At 49.2% G+C, this 17,022-nt stretch overlaps 1 protein-coding gene across 4 annotated transcripts in view; it reads right to left on the reverse strand.

Moving 5' to 3' along the window:
• The window catches only part of Pfkfb3 (6-phosphofructo-2-kinase/fructose-2,6-biphosphatase 3), an 89,983-nt gene that overhangs the window by 21,635 nt on the left and 51,326 nt on the right, over nt 1-17,022 (reverse strand). For 2 of the 4 annotated variants that reach the window (XM_052157688.1, XM_052157687.1), the window contains exons 1-3: nt 9,647-10,100; nt 1,562-1,687; nt 214-310 (exon numbers count right to left, since the gene is read on the reverse strand). In XM_052157688.1, coding sequence (XP_052013648.1) covers nt 214-310; nt 1,562-1,687; nt 9,647-9,722 — 299 coding nt within the window. In that variant the 5' untranslated portion in view covers nt 9,723-10,100. Of the gene's footprint in view, nt 1-213; nt 311-1,561; nt 1,688-9,646; nt 10,102-17,022 lie in introns of those variants that run through there. The other 2 variants (XM_052157685.1, XM_052157686.1) reach the window with 2 other exon arrangements.

Genomic DNA, 17,022 nt, shown 5'->3' on the forward strand with positions numbered 1-17,022 from the left:
AGCACCCACTGGTAGATCACAACCTGGCCACCCCAGGCACCGGGCACTAACATGCACACAGGCGAAAGACCCACACACGTAAGGGAACTTTTAAAAGTGGACAGTGCCCAAGGAACATGCAAGGTTCTCTTCAGTTACAGATACATACACAAACATACACACACACACACAGGTGTGCATGCATGCACAAAACCCAAGGCACCTCAGGCTTACTTTCGGACTCTCATGGCTTCCTCATTGTCAGGGCGGAAGAAGTTGTAGGAGCTGTACTGCTTCACAGCCTCACGCCGATATTCTCCCACGTTGAACACTGGACAGGAAAGACAAGGGCCATCAGGAACAGAGGCCTCGCAACCAAAGAGAAAGCCAGCCAATAGCGATCTGAACAAGGAATTTCATATGGAAACTGTGGAAGTCCCAGGCCAAGGTTGTCAGCCCCAGGTCACTGTCTGGGAAACAGGTCCAGGCCACGGACAGCACCCATCATGTTTGCTGTATCAGACTCTGTCTTCTAGGGAACAGATCCCGACCCAGGCCTCCCAATGCCATCAACTAGAAACAAGCTGTAAAGACAGCCAGAATCTAGCAAAAAATGTTACAATGTAGGAATAATGCAAAATAAGTTACAATGTCGCTCAGCTGTTAAAAGTGACTGTCTAGCAAGGATGAGAAAGCTGGGCTGGATCCCGGCACCGAAAAAGTTTGGCATCCCTGCAATCCCAACACAGAGATGCAGACAGGAGGATCCGAAGTCCAGTAGCTGTATAGCTCATTCAAGCTACTAAACACTGTCTCAAAATCATAAATATAAATAAATAGGCTGGAGAGTTAGCTCAGCAGGAAGAGCACTCAGTGCTCTCCAGAGGACCAGGGTTCAGTTCCCAGCACACCTGTTACAGCAGTTTCAAGGGCTGACTCCCTCTTCTGGCCATCCTGGGCATGATGCACATGTGTAGTACACATACACATTTGTAGGCAAAACACTCGTGTGTGTGTGTGTGTGTGTGTGTGTGTGTGTAAAATAACAAAATAAATAAATGTTAAAATAGATAAAGATGATTTTTGCCTATGGTATCCACACCTAAGTGGGTCTCATTGATCAGCCAACCTTGGCTACTTGTTGAGCTAGCGATTCTAAATTGTCCCTACCATGTCTAAATGAGCTGTGCTCCTGCTGGCACAGCCATGGTAATGAGGTCACATATGTAGATCTAGAGCCAAGCACCAATATTTAAAAAAAACAAAAAAACAAAAAAAAGTGTCTCAGCACAGTGAGGGATGCTTGCTCCTATCTGCAAGACACTACCCATTTAGTTGGGAAGGCAGGACAGGGGTGAATAAAATGTCACCAATAATATGCAGCACGCAGCTGCTGAAGACAGCCACTAAAGGAAGGCTAGCGTTACACCTGACGGGACTCTCAATGAGGTCAGCACAGGGATCCTGATAAAGGGGTGCATGAACTGAGACAGCAAGACCATCAGCTGAGACTCCATGACCCAGACGGTCGCTGGGAGTGGCCCTGCCTGAGAACCAGCTACCAGCCTTGGACCTGGCTTACCTTTCGTTGGAACACCTATCCAGTTGAGGTAGCGAGTCAGCTTCTTGGAGATGTAAGTCTTACCCCGGGCTGGGAGCCCCACCATCACAATCACCGTTGGGGAGTTGGTCAGCTTCGGCCCACAGGCTGGAAAGATCAAGAAAGGGGTCATCAATCAAATATCAAAACTTAATGGCGTGAGTCCTATACCCAAAGACATATTTCGAAGTACAGGACCAAAATTGGGTATGGTGGCACATGTCAGTAATCCCAGTCCTTAGGAGACAGACGCAGGAGGACTGAGTATTCAAGGTGATCCTGGGCTACATAGTTGACTTCCAAGCTGGCTTGGACTACACAGAGCATTATGTCCAGGCCAGCCTGGACAACAATGGGCAACTGTGTCAAAGCAACACAAAAGAATAGCTCTAAAGTTATGACGTCATTCCACATCCCAAAGCCCCTGCTATCTGATGACTCAATGGGACTACCTCATCCCATCCCCACCTGATGACCTCACCCCTTGGCCAGAGTTCAGTCTCACTTTTCAAGTATTATTGGCAATGGTGTTTCTGCAGGCAAATGTACAATCAAGATAGGGAGGAACTGAACCCCAGACAGGGATTCCAATCCCTAGCAAAATGGTGGAAGAGCATCTCATGGGGGTACAAAGATGGGACCCTAATGCCAGGAAGGGTAAAATTAGCATTAGGGAGAGATGACTTCCCAATTCAGTATGTAAACTACACAAACAGTTAGGAAATAGACACGGGTGAGACCCAGAAAACCAAGAGGGAAGACATTTTCTAAACTCCGCTGAGACTTTCTTTAAAAAAAAAAATTAAATAGAGCTTATCGAGTAAAAGTAGGTCATGGATCCAGAATGCTGGGCCCCCTGGCTGGGCACCATGCCTCTGCCTTTCACGACCTTCCTGACCACCCCCCCCCCCTCCATTCTGCTGCCAGGATCCGATGGATGCCAGGTTCGGAGGCAGAGTCTCCAGGACGCCTGAGTCTGCCAAGGTAACAGCCAGTCAGAGGGTCCTAAGTAAGCTGGTCACTAAGTCCCAGGCAGGCTCCCAGAGATGCTCTTGCCTGTGATGAATGAGTACCCCATATAGCCTTAGAATCACAATGGGACAAAGCACCAGGGACGCAGGTTTTTAGAAAGCAGCCAAAGGAATCCTGCTAGACAAACGAACGTTCCAACATTTCCTTGGCTGTCTCTTTGCCCCTGAGACTCTCAGGCGACTCCTGCATCCTGGCGACAAGTGAGCTCACAAGCCAAAGAGGCCGCCTGCCAACTCAAGCCCAAGCTGGCCTTCTCCTGTCCCAGACAGGCTGCACAGCCCGAAGGCAAAGAGATGCGAGTCGCACCAGCAATCTAGACAGATGCTAGATTTAGGCAGAGGTTCGTGGGAAGCGTAAGCACAAGGAGGATTCCCAGCAGGGATCTTTTGCTTTAGATCTGCAGGCCAGGGTCTGAGTGGAAGTGTGTATGATAAGCAGACGTGTGTGTCTCTTTGACAATGGGCACCTGGGTGAGGAGCGCGAGGCTATCTAGAGGAGAAAATTCATAAGCCAAGGACGGCCCTTAGGGACATTGCCCATGAATGCATTCTGGAAAGAATCGAGCTCCTAGAGAACAGAGGCTCCCGTCTGTCCCTCCAGCCAATGGTCCCTTCTCCCTCCCTCATGACCCCACTGGGCCATTGTAGTGAAAACATCCAGAGCTGCCTGGACATAGATATCTATATATGCGTGCGTGCGTGCGTGCGTGCGTGCGTGCGTGCGTGCGTGCACAGACTGCTTCTGTTGGAACTGTGTCAGGGACATAGAGGCAGAAGTCGACAGAGTTATCAGGTCAGGGATTATGTCTATCTGCTAACCATAAAAATAAATCCCTCTAGCAATAGACACTTTGGAAGGGGAAAAAACAGTACCATAGACTCAGCAGAGTTCCGCTAGATTTCAATTAAATCAACCTAGATCGCTCCTTTAGTTGACAAAGCAGAAGCCATTCATTCTTCCTGTCTGCTCAAAGCAGAGGAGCTCAGAGCAGCTGCCAGACCAGGAGTAACTTCCCCTCACCTAGACATCCCCGCACAGTGAAATGAACAAATCCTTCCCGATAAATCTAGTATCCCTATCACAGACCTTTTAAACTCACGACCTAGCTCAAGGGTCCCCCTGAGCTCATCACCTATTGCAACCTGCCCTCTGTTCTCTTCTTCACAGACATTTTTACAACTGAGAAAGCATCACCCACCATGACTCCCCTCACCCTGCATCTCACACCTCTCCCTGGATCCAGTGCCTCACTCTGCTATTTCTTCCCCCAAACAACTCAACATATGGAGTCCAACATAAAATTTTCAAAGACAAGCATAATGCCTCTTTTCCTTCTACATAAATATTTGGGGTGTTTTACCAGGTGGTTTTTGTTTTGTTTTGTTTTATTCTATTATTTAGCAGCAAATTTAGGTTATCAACTTAAATGAGCATAAAGGAACACACAGATGTTCAGTTATGATGTATGTGATGGTTAATCTCCATTTGTCAACTTGATTAGGTTCAGCATCACCGTGGTAACACACCCCGGCACATCTATGAGAATGTTTCTGGACTGGGTTAGCCACAGTGGGAAGGTACCATTCCAGGGGCGTGGGCGGCACCATTCCAGGGGTGTGGGTGGCACCATTCCAGGGGTGTGGGCAAGCCTGGGTGAAGAGCAAGGAAGCTGAGCACCGGTATTCAAATCTCTCTGCTTCCCGACTGCAGATGCGGACTAACTGGCTACCCAGTACTCCTGTTACCACTACTTTCCAGCCACAGCAGGCTAGACGCTCCAACTAGTCAAAACAAACACTTCCTCCCAGATGCTGGTTTTGCCACAGCAATGAGAAAAATAGCCAATATATGGGGAAAGAAGCCATTGTCTAAAGACCACCAGGTCCTTGGGAGATTCAAACTGGAAGTCCTGCCCATAGCGTGGTTCCTAAGAGTCACAGAAAGCCACCAGGTCCTGAGAGCTGGGCCAGCACCCGCCAATGTCACTAGGCTTATATGCTCACATCCTCATGAGCCCAGCGCTCTGGATGCTGGAAAGACGAAAGGTGGATAAATCTGAGGTCAGCACTGTTGATGAGTACCACTGAACTCAGGCCTGCTGCTTGCCCACGGACTAGGCCTACCGTTGTTAGTTCTTAATGCAATCTTGCTACAAGTGCCAATACCTTGTGGGTAAAAGTACACAAAGGAAGCCAGATCAGCTGGTGAGCTACAGGATGGCATGACCGAAGAGTGAATTATGGGAAGAAAAAGTGAATTGTGGGAAGAAAGAGCCTGACGCATGGTTAAACCCCCAACTTCAACAATGCCTGTCTACCATGGCTAAGTGCGAGGCAGACACTCCTGGGCCCTAATCTCAACTCTTCTTCCTAGATTAAGTGATTAATATCTTTAACGACAGGCGGCCAAGTGGAGATGTGGAGACAACTGACTTCAACCATCCCACCACACGATACTGGCAACTTCTTTTCCAAAAATACGCTTTGCTGTGGAAGGTTCCCCACACTTCATCTGTGCTTGGTTCTGCCTGACGCTTTGCAAACGTTAACATTAGAAAAGGATGCTACGTCATCTTCATTCTTTTGTGCAAGCATGTGAGTTATGCTTCAACTACAAGATCAAGGAAAAGACATGGAAGGAAGCATATATTTAGGTCAGACAGTTGTGGACCCTGAAGGGATCCATCGTCATTGCTGAGAACTGAGGTTGGGCCTTTCCTCAGGAACCGCCTCAGTCTACCTCTATCAAGCAAGGGCAAACTGAACTGTACAGAAGACCCGCTCTGGCCTTATAGGTACACTACCACAGGAAGAGCTCTCTGAAAATGGGCTTAACCTGTCTAGCCCTCAGAACACATAACAGATGCATCCTTTAAAGGCCCTCTTCTTCATGCTTACAGTGTGCAGGCACCGCTCACCTGTACCTTTTATCTCCTAATATCTAATTAATTTGATGCCCATGAATGGCCTTGGCCTGCATGACCCCATATTTCTACCAGACTGTGACAGGGTATCTTGTTGACTCTGTGATAACTGTGGCAGGTGACAGCGCTGCTCAGCATGCACCAGAGTCCAGGACAGAGTTCAAAGCCAGGCCTCACCACCCCTTGGGTCTGGGACACGTCCATCTCTTCCTGTCTTCGTTCCCTTTCCTGTCCGACAGTAGACTGTTTAAGACAGTGACTGTGACAGAGTGCTCACCGAATGACTGCTCTAGATATGCCCGGCTGGGCATCCACACAAGTTAGAACTTGTGTAAGATTTTGAATGCCATACCCGCCTTCTTTCACGTGCATTCTGTTCTAAATCCTCATCAAGCAGAAACTGGCGATTTAGTCCCACGTTATTGAAGAAAAATAGAAAAGCTGAAAGCTGATAAGTTGGCTTTGTGGGCAAACGTGCCTGCTTCACAAGCCTGAGGACTTCAGTTCGATCGCTAGGGCCCACTTAAAGATCCCGGAGAGTCAGCTCCACAGAGCTGTCCTCTAACCTCTACAGACACCCCATGGCATGTGCCACCCCTGCCCCCCACCCTACCCCCATCCCCTACCCCTCCACCCCCCACCCCCAGTAATGATAACTAAATCCTTTTTTAGGATGATACTTTTGTAGGTGCTGTTTAAGGCAAACTCCACACCGGCCAGTTTGAATATCCCTCTGCTGTGTAAAGGACGGGGTCTTTGGACATACCATGTGCTACACCCCAGGCCACCATCACACTGGCCAGGGCTGGCCCACAGCTCAGATATATTAAACATACAAAAACATAACCTATTTGGAACTCGGAGGAAACTGGGTGACAACACCTAACTAAGTCGCAGGCTATAGAATTTTCAGTGCAGGCAACAAGAAAGCTTGGTTAAGCTCATTTGCAAATACAGTCATGTCTCCCTGCACTGTGGCTCAAAGTGATGGGCACTTCTAGTTTTGCAAGAAACATTTATCACAATGTTGGTAAAGAAACTTGACACTCAATTTCTATGCTTCACAGACAACCATATCATTCGGCACAGTCCTTTTGTTTTTGTTTTTCTAATTTCAAGACCAGGCTAGCCTTGAACTCAAGAGATCTACCTGCCTGCCTGTTACCACCATGTGCACCACTCTGCCTGGCCTTTGGGATTTAAGATTTATTGTTTATTATTGGTTGTTATTTATTATTATTTTATTTAGCTTTAACTGGACAATCCCCTCTGTGCCCTCTAGTAATAAGCCACAGAGGAGCTGGCTATCAGCCTCTGATGTGGAGACCACATGTAAAATGGTGACAGGGCTGGAACTGTAGCGGCTGGGAGCATTCCTGCCCAGTATTCACGTCGCTCTGGGTTCAATGCCCATCATCAAGTAATCCAGGCACTTAGGTGCGTGCTTATAATCCCAGTGTTTGGGGAGAGAAGGCAGGAGGGCCAGAAGTTCACTGTCATCTACACATCAGAGTGAGTTTAAGTCAAATCAGCTCTGAAAAACAGTTAAAAAAATATTTAGGTGAATGAAAATCTACAAAAGAGGCTAGGTGTGGCCTTTAACCCCATTTGAGTTGAAGCCAGGACAGCCAGGGCCAAAGGAGACCTTGTCTGAGGAAGGAAGGAAGGAAGGAAGGAAGGAAGGAAGGAAGGAAGGAAGGAAGGAAGGAAGGAAGGAAGGAAGAGAGAAAGGAAGAGAGAAAGAAAGAGAGAAAGAAAGAAAGAAAGAAAGAAAGAAAGAAAGAAAGAAAGAAAGAAAGAAAGAAAGAAAGAAAGAAAGAAAGGGAGAAAGGAAGAAAGAAAGGAAGGAAGAAAGGAAGGAAGGAAGGAAAGAAGGAAGGAAGAAAGAGAAAGGGAGAAAGAGAAAGACAGACAGACAGAAAGAAAGAAAGAAAGAGAGAAAGGAAGAGAGAAAGGAAGAACGAAAGGAAGGAAGAAAGGAAGGAAGGAAGGAAAGAAGGAAGGGAGAAAGAGAAAGACAGAAAGAAAGAAAGAAAGAAAGAAAGAAAGAAAGAAAGAAAGAAAGAAAGAAAGAAAGAAAGAAAGAAAGAAAGAAGAGAGTAAGAAAGAAAGGAAGAGAGAGAAAGACAGAAAGAACGAGAGAAAGGAAGGGAAAGAGGAAGGAAGGAAGGAAGGAAGGAAAGAAGGAAGGAAGGAAGAAAGAAAGAAAGAAAGAAAGAAAGAAAGAAAGAGAGAGAGAGAGAGAGAGAGAAAGAAAGAAAAGAAAGTCAATCTGTCCATAAGATTCCCAATGTCAGTAGAAAGTAACCTATTGTCTCTATAGCAATAAGAAACAAATTTAGTATGGGAAAAATACCGTTTAAAATATGGATATGCTTTTAAAAGCCCTGGCTGCAGGTATTTGTGTGTGAAGGGATGTTTCTGAGGAGACACTCCAGTATCACACACAAGTATTCCAGAAGTGAGTGAGCTAGCCATCTTTCTCTGTCAGCTTTAGGCACATCCGCTTTAAACTCTAGATGGCCCTGACAGCAATTCTTTGCAGATCCCTCTGCTCCGTGACTGACGTGCAGGCTCATGGGATCTAATGATCAGGGTCTGCAGCCTGGGGGAGCACGGGCTGCACGGTGATGCCTTTCACTATCACTCCTGAGCTGGTGACACTGAACTTGGGGTTCTTGCAAAAGCTGTCATGGCTCCCTCAGACCCAAACAAGGGAAGAATGTGCCCCCAAAACCACCCGGCTTTATACATACATAGAAGGCCAGCCCTTATTGCTTGACCAATTTCAGTTTAAAAAATAGAAAATGCTAGAATCTGCCTAATTAAAAAGTCCAGAAGCAGCAGGCTGTCTAAATTTGGCCATGACCAACCATTATTATTATTATTATTATTATTATTATTATTACCTGGGTCTCATCGTGTAGTCCAGGCTCATGATTCTTTAGTTTCCCAGCCACAGTTTAATGAGATTATAGATGTGCCACAGGCTTGGTTTTTCCCTGGAGCATTTTTATAAAGGTGGCCCCGGTGTATAAACATGTCTGACAGGGCATGGGGAAGAACCCTTGCCAAGCCCTTACCCCTGACTTACTTGTGCAAGAGAGAAAAGGAGACGGGTCTTGGGGATGGAGTTCTACCAAAGCCCTCGGGTCCAGCGGGGAAGACCTGCTAGAGGTCTCTCGTACTGCACCACGGGGCGGCTGGGAAAACAGTGACTCCGACCCACAAAGCTACGAGAGCTGTCTCCTGCGAGGGCCACCCTGAGAACCCTGAGAAACGTGACAGCGGAGAAACCTACCCCGCAGCCTGGTACTTCAGGGTCCCAGGGGGACAGGAAACCGCCCCCCAGTTTTGCCAGTGGATTTCCAAGCTACAAACATGGTGTGAGCAGCGTGTCCACTGGGCAGCTCCCGCCTGTCTACCCGCACGGGCTCCTAGGCGCGCTGCCTGGAGGGGAAGCATTCATTGCCTTAGAGAAATTCCATCCGCTCTTCCCAGAGGCACCTCTTCCTAGCTAGGGATGGAAGTGAATGAAACCTTCACAAATCGTTCACAGACAGTAACAGGTGGGACACTAAGAAAAACCGCCAGCAAATTCCGTGCTCCGGGTAAACGAGTGCATCTCTGAAACACGAGTCACCACCCCATAAACCATCCCTGCAACCTGAACCTGCAGTCATGGGAGTGAGGGCGAAGATAGAAATATAGAAGATGCAGGGAGATCCGAGGGAGGGAGAAAAGAAATCGTGAACCTGAGGAGACCCAAAGGAAAGGGGCGTTGGTGGCGGCGGCCGCGCCCCTGCTGCAGTCTGCCGGGGCGACTCCGGAGCAACCAGGTCTCTCCAGCCTCTGGGAGGCGCTGGCTCAGCGAGCTCCGGCCCTGCCCGGCACACGGGAGGTTTCCGGAGCCACAGCGCCCCTTCTGCCCAGCCTGGGCGATGCAGCCCGCCGCCACCCCCGCCTGGCCAGCCCGGCCGGCCGGCACGAGTGCGCTTCCCGCAGAGGGGAACCGGCACAAAGCCGCTGCACACACAATGGCCGGGCTCTGCACGCGGCGCAGTCTATGACCTAGCCCCCCAGGGAGCCCCCGTGGAGCTGCCTGCACTCACATCTGGGCAACGAGGGTCGGTGATCGACGGGCACCCAGATCTTCTGGACCCGGCTCTGGGTCAATTCCAAAGGCATCTTCGTAGCTGTGTTCGGCGACCCGCCACCCCCGGAGGAAAGACTCCGACTTGGGGAGAAGAGCAGCTGCAGATCCCCCCCGGAACAAAGGACAGGAAGGGTGCGTCCGCCTGCACGCGGCTGGGCGCTCCCTTGCGCTGCTTTGGAAAATGTGCTTTGTGCGGAGTCTCGGAGGATCGCTCGAGCTGAGACGCGAGACAGATGATGAGATCGGCGTGGAGTTGCGGCTGCCGCACTGCTGCCTAGTCGGCTCCGTTCCGAAGCTCGGGGATGCTCCAGCACAGTGACAGCCACGCTCCCAACACCCAGCACTGCCACTTGCTCCTCTCCTGTTCTGTCGGGATGCCACACGCACTGCCCGGCCTTTTAAGATCTGACCGGTAGTGCGGCGCGTCAGCCTCGGGGCGGGCCGCATTCTTTGCGTCCCAGCCCCCTTTCACGTGGAGAGAAGGGTGGGCAAGGCCGAGAGACAGCCTGCTGCCGCCCTCTGCGGGCGGACGAAGGCAGCACGCTCTGCTCCTGCAACTCAGGCTGGCTCTGTGGTCCTCCTTCCTGTCCCCCTAAGCCTATTCCCTGCGAGCGCCAACCAGGTAACGAGTCCCCAAATAACTGCAGCCACTGTTGGAAGGGAGCAGGGATCTGAAAACGTCCAATGTGGTCTGTTGACAGTTCTCCACCCCCCCCCCCTACACACACAGAGCGGGTGCTGTGTAAAAGCATCTTCCCAATTCAGCCTTTCAAGCAGTGTGTATGATAGTTACACGATTTGGGGGGCTGGCTCAGTCCAAGTGAAGACCCAGATCAGAGCTGCCTCTTTGGTAACACCTGTGCATTGTCGCCCACTATGTCCCCTGCCATTGCTGACACTGCCATCCGGGCACAGGCACATACTTTTCCGAATCCTCTGGAAACACACGTTGGGCAGTGTTGCTACGGTGCTAGGCGCTTGAAGGGGGGCAATAAATAAATAAATAAATAAATGAGGTTCAACAGAAAAGGAACTTCGGGATGCGGCGAGCAGTTGGTATCATTTTCCCTTTCAACATGGACCATACATATTCCATAGAACCTTCTGCATGTAGTGATAAATCCCGGCCCCGTAACCGGACTATGAGTCCCAACGTAACTATCAAGGGACAGCTAGATACTAAATTCATGTCACCCACCCGACCCCCGTGCGCCTGCCCCTAGCACACCCGGCTTTATTTTGTTTGATGTGAACATGACCTCGCTTCCTTTCTGATTTTTGCACTTTGCATAAGCTGGAGGTACAAGCATAACAGGCAATCGGTGAACTGCCAGAGGTCATTTATTTAGCGACGATCTAGGGATCTTTCGGTAGGGAACGCAGCACGGGAGGCCGTGGAGAGAAGACACTTTAAATGTGATTTTAACGACTGAAGCCTCCTTCTGAGTCGAAGCGCTGCTCTGCTCTGCCCTGCCTAGCGGCGAGCTGCACACGTCGCGATGAAGCTGGGCTGTGATTGGAGGCGCTCGCGGAACCCCACACTGCAGTGGAAAAGTCTGCGCAGAGGCTGCCACACGTCGCGCACGTCCTGCATGCTCTGCTGGGAGGGCGCCCGGCTCCCCGGCGGCGGGCGCAACTGCTCTGCTCCCAGCCCAGCCCGCCCCGCCTGGGGCCTCCGCCTTGCCTTCTCCAGCAGCCTGGCGAGCCTAGGAGACCTGGAGCTCACCTGGCTAGTAACCCCTGGGTAATCCCAGCTCCAACCACCATTCCTGCACCCTTCACTCCTGTACCACCCTCCTCAATACCTGCTCCCAACTCCAGGACAGCTTTGCTGACCTCCCGACTTCTGTGCTCGGGCAGCTGTCCAGAAACCCAGTGCACTGCATTTAAACTTGTTTTTCTGCAGTGAGAGCAAATGCCAGAGGTGACACCCTAGAAAGCCCAGGGGAGAGTCCCGCTCCACTCCTGAAATTTGAGTGGCCTGACTCGACAAGGAAAACATCTAGTAGTCGTGTCTCCAGAAGGGTTCCCCTCACTGGGGTGTGCAAGCTGACCGTGGGGTTGTGGTGGGAGGAGAGACGGAGGGTGAGGGTGCATCCCTGCTAGGAGACTCCCCACTCCTGGTCCCCCGGAACCATAATGCACCTGGACGCTCGTAATGTTTCCACTAGGTTTTCTGCTTGTTTGAGACTGAGTTTTCCCATGTAGCCCAGACCGGCCTCAAGCTGGCTCCTTTCTCAGCCTGGTAGTTCAGGCAAGTGGCATGCTCCCGGATGCCCGCCTGGGTTTGCACACACCTACAAGCCAGGCAAATGGCCAGAGGTCTTCCTTCACCTCACAGCTTAGGAACATGCTGGGAGCTGTTCAGGGGGAACACGGTGGGAATGACACCAGTGGAGACCGATCTTTATTTCTCTTTTATCATATGATTAAATCGCTTGATTTAAGATCAGCCCTCAAGGCAGGAGGCTTTCTCAGATGGGCATTTTTCCTTTCCAGGAGGCAGTAGCCGGTAGCCAGAACAAAAACTAGTCACTTCTGCTACCAGACAGGCAAAGGGAAGTCACCTTAACTCTGCCTAGGGTTCCGGAGATCTAGGCACGGAGAGGATGTGAGGCACACCATTGAACTCACACGTGTCTGTTGGACCTTTTGAAGCTGTCAGTTTGCAGTCACAGGTAAACGCAGTCCTCGCGGAAAGTCAAATTGCTCCCACGTGGTTCAACCTTGCTACAACTACATCCAAACCTTTCCTCCTCAGGTTTGTTTACACATCTCTCTAACTCCTCCCCTAGTTCTGTTAATACACCTTTATCTTTACCTCAAATGCAGCCCCCTGGGGCCTCATGAACCCCCAGGTCCCCAGGTGGATATTTTGAACTCAGCCCTTTAGGAGACACTGCCAAGAATGCAAACATTCTTTAAGTCAGTGACTTATAGCCAGGTGACTCCAATCAGTAGGACTGATTGACAACTTCCTTTAGATTCTGAGTCACAATCTAGTCCCTGCTGAAGCCAAAAGAAAGTACTGAACAATCTAGTCCACATTCCACAGCCCTCTACCCCTTGTCTAGAGGAAGGAGTAAAAGAAAGATTGGAGATTAGAAAGGTCAAGGCATCTAGTCAAAAAACCAAGGAAGAAGGAAGGCAGTTAAGAAGAAGGTTTGTGCAAGGTGGGGGGAGGGGAGGGGAGGGGAGTAGGGGGTGGGGGTGGAGGGAGGGCCGGGGAGGATTTGTTTTGTTTTAGAAACAGGGTCTCATATAACCCACACCATCAAGAGATTACCAGCTTGAGCCCCCATGCCTGGTTATGTGATGCTGAGGACTGACCCCACAGTTTCATGCATACTAGGCAAACACTCTTATCAACTGAGAGAGATCCCCAGCCGTAATGCTGTCCCCTCTGTCCCCTCCCAGGTAGTCATCACTGAGCAGAACCCCAAGCAAAGGAAGACTGAACTGTTATTCAATTTCACCTGGGACAGCTGCTGTCCCAGGTGAAATGTCCCACCAAACACACTCTGGTGTGCTCTCTATTTGTGAATTCAGTGAGCTGCGTCTAACCTTAGCAAAAAGGACATGGAAGTGTTTTTTCCACATGACCCTTGTTCCTATTTTCTGGCCAGTGTCACCAAATTCTTCCCAGTGCCACCAAATGTGGTTATCAACAGCAGCAGCTCCTGACTGCACTGACTTACACCAGCGACTTAGACTTACACGTTTAAACCACGCTGGTGCCTACGCCTCCTCCCCAGGGAAAGACGGACGGAGGAAACAAGCTGTGGCAGGCTGTGAGCAGTCTCACGTTGCTAATTAGACCCAAAGTGTCATTAGTTGCTCTCTTGAAAGATCCCACGTGTGAGAGAGTGAAGCAAGACATCAAATAATCGGCAGAACAGACCTTTATGCCACCACCCCATCATCCCAAGACGGCTTTTAGTAACAAAATATCTGTGGCTTCTGTAAGAATGGAAATAGAGATTCGAGGGTAGCTGTGCAGGTGACATAGGAGGGTCCCAAAACCAGTTCATAGATTGTATGTATAGGTTTTTCAAAATGTGGAAGTTGCCAGGCCACTACTGTAGGCTAGCCTGCGAAAAGGCAGGATCTCCGAGGATCAGAAAACTTCCGAAGCAGCACCTGGTGGCACAGGTCTATCTATAATCCTAGCACTTGGGAGGTAGAGGCAAGTGGATCTCTGAGTTCAAGGTCAGCCTGGCCCATATAGCCAGTTCTAGGAAAGCCAAGGCTATAGTGGTGGTTTGTATATGCTCGGCCCCGGGGAGTGGCACTATTAGAAGGTGGGGCCTTGTTGGAGCAGGTGTGTCACTATGGGTGTGGACTTTAAGACCCTCACCCTAGCTGCCTGGAAGCCAGTCTAATGTCTAAAGCTAGCAGCCTTCAGATGAAGATGGAGAACTCTCTGTTTCTCCTACACCATGCCTGCCTGGATGCTGCCATGCTCCAGGAGCCTTGATGATAATGGACTGAACCTCTGAACCTGTAAGCCAGGCCCAGTTAAATGTTGACCTTTAAAAGATTTGCCTTGATCATGGCGTCTGTTCACAGCAGTAAAATCCTAAGACAGCAGTTGGCTCCAGGGACCAGGGTATTGCTGTGATACGCCTGAGCATGCTTTTGCTTGGAAGATTGTGGATTTGGGGACTTTGGATTTGGAAAGCAGGGAAATGCTTTAAATGGAACTTAATGGGCTATCCTAGTAGAAATGCGGAAGACTGTTACTGAGAGTGATTTGAATTGTGCTGACCTGACCCAAGAGGTTTCTGTGGAGAATTTCAATTCGTGGCCTAGAGACTGTTTTTGTGGTGTTCTGGTGAAGAGTGTGGCTACTTTTTGCCCTTGTCTGAAGAGTCGGCCTGAGGCTAAGGTGAAGAGACTCAGATGAATTCCACTGACAACGGAAGTGTCAGAAACGCCCATCATAGACGTCGTTCTCTGGTTAAGTGTCATGAAGAGCATTTTAAACAAGCATAGCAAGATGAGAAATGGAAAATATAAAATATATGGTTGGAGTATTAAAGGAATATACAACACACACACACACACAGAGAGAGAGAGAGAGAGAGAGAGAGAGAGAGAGAGATGTGTGAGCCATCCTGTGGGTTCTGGAAATTGAACCCAGGTCCTCTGCAAGAACAAGCGCCCTTGAGTCAACACTCCAGCCTAAATTTTTTGGTTTTGTGAGACCACATCTCACTCCATAGCCCAAGCAAGCATGAAATTCTCAGTTCTCCCGTTTTGGCTTCCCAAGTGCTGGATGGGCCACAGGTTTACTCTTCCTCATGCCTCTCTTGGCTGCACTGTTATTCATTTGCTTAGTTGATGTTTTTAGAGAAGGCCTGGTCTAGATAGAGTAGCCTGGACTTTCTATATCCCTGAGGATAACACCGAACTCTCTCTCTTTTAATTAAAAATAAATAAACCACTTTTATGTGCACCATATGTATGTGAATCCTCTGGAACTGGAGTTACAGATGGCTTTTATTCACATATGGAGGTACTAGGAACTGAACCCAGGAAAGCAGCCAGTGCTCTTAACCACTGAGCCATCTCTTGAGCCCTGACACAGAACTCCTGGTTCTCCTGCCTCTGCACCCTAAGAATGAGGATTACAGGCATGTGCCTTCATGTCTCGCTTAGGTGGTGCTGGGGACTGAACCCAAGGCTTCACACACAATAAACAAACACTCTGCCGAGCCACACCCCCAGGCCCTGAGTATTGCTTTACGTTTTGAAATGAGCTCATGAGACGCAACCCCGCCTGGCACTGAATTCAAGACCCTGCCTCAGCCTCCGGAGCTGTTGGGATTACAGGCATGTCCCATCGTGCCAAGAGCCTTATCTCTTTTTAAATGACATTCTGCTCAGGTCCTGGTGACTAAAGCTTTCAGTTGGTGTCTTATGTGTGGCACTAAACATCACTCTACTCTGAGAAGGTTTTAAGATCCTCTGTCAGTCTCTTAACCTCACCAAGACACAGAGTAATTGTTTTAATAAAGATTGGCTCAGCACTCAGGAGGCAAAGGCAGGCAGATCTCTGAGTTCAAGGCTAGCCTGGTGTACAAAGTGAGTTCCACAACAGCCAAGACTACACGGGGAAACCCTGTCTTTAAAAACAAACAAACAAACAAATAAACAAGTGTTATACTACATGACTACACACACACACACACACACACACACACACACAGAGCTTATGGGATGGTGACTGCATTGCTTTTTGCAAATAACACATATGTACATGCATGGATGAAATTTGCATTGATGTTAAGGAAAACCGGGTGTTGTGTAACAATTTCCGACAACTTTCAAACCTTCAGGGGCTGGAGAGATGGCTCAATGGTTAAGAGCACTGACTGTTCTTCCAGAGGTCCTGAGTTCAATTCCCAGCAACCACATGGTGGCTCACAAAACCATCTGTAATGGGATCCGATACCCTCTTCTGGTGTGTCTGAAGACAGCTATATGTATATGTTATACTATATATATATAATAAATAAACTTAAGGAAAAAATAAAACGATTAAAACCTTTAGTCCTCCAGGGGATCATCTTAAGCAGGGATATAAGCAACTAAAAAGTAGCTTCTAAAACTCCCCAAAACAGTATTGGAGCTATGGCTTAGTGGGCAAGGGCACTGCCTACAGATCCTAAGGACCCTAGTTCTAATCCAGGCTCCTACAGATGGCTCACAGCTGTCTGTACTATAATGTTTTGTTTGGGGTGGAGAGATGGCTCAGTAGAGTGCTGACTGCTCTTCTGAAGTTCAAATCCCAGCAACCACATGGTGGCTCACAACCATCTAAAGACACCTGACATCCTCCTCTGGAGTCAGTCTTATCTATAAGTCTCACAGCCATCTAAAGACACCTGACATCCTCCTCTGGAGTCAGTCTTATCTATAAGTGTACTTAGATATAATAATAAATATCTTTAAAAAAAACAAAAACAAGCAAACAAAAAACTCCCCCCAAACAAATCAGATTCCTGGTGCAACTCCCATCACCCAACCATCCCACCCCTTACCGACAGTGAGCCAAGCAAGTGAGTAACAGTAAGAAGACCCCCAGACAGTCAGGCTGAGCTGCAAAAGAGACTCTGGCACAAGAAGACTCTGGAACCAGACCTAGGCAGCTGTCTAGAAGAAGCAGAAACCAGACGGACTTCCTGCCAGAGATTTAGGCCAACTGAGGCACCTGGAAGGCACACTCTGCAGCCTGCTGAGCTGCCTGCAGCCTGTGTGCACCAGGTCCCCAGCTTTGTGAGTTGTCACCCGAGCTTGGACAGGCTTTGATGGTGCAGCTGTCTTTGA

This window comes from Apodemus sylvaticus, chromosome 14, assembly GCF_947179515.1.
Source record: "Apodemus sylvaticus chromosome 14, mApoSyl1.1, whole genome shotgun sequence".
Classification (NCBI taxonomy): Eukaryota; Metazoa; Chordata; class Mammalia; order Rodentia; family Muridae; genus Apodemus; species Apodemus sylvaticus.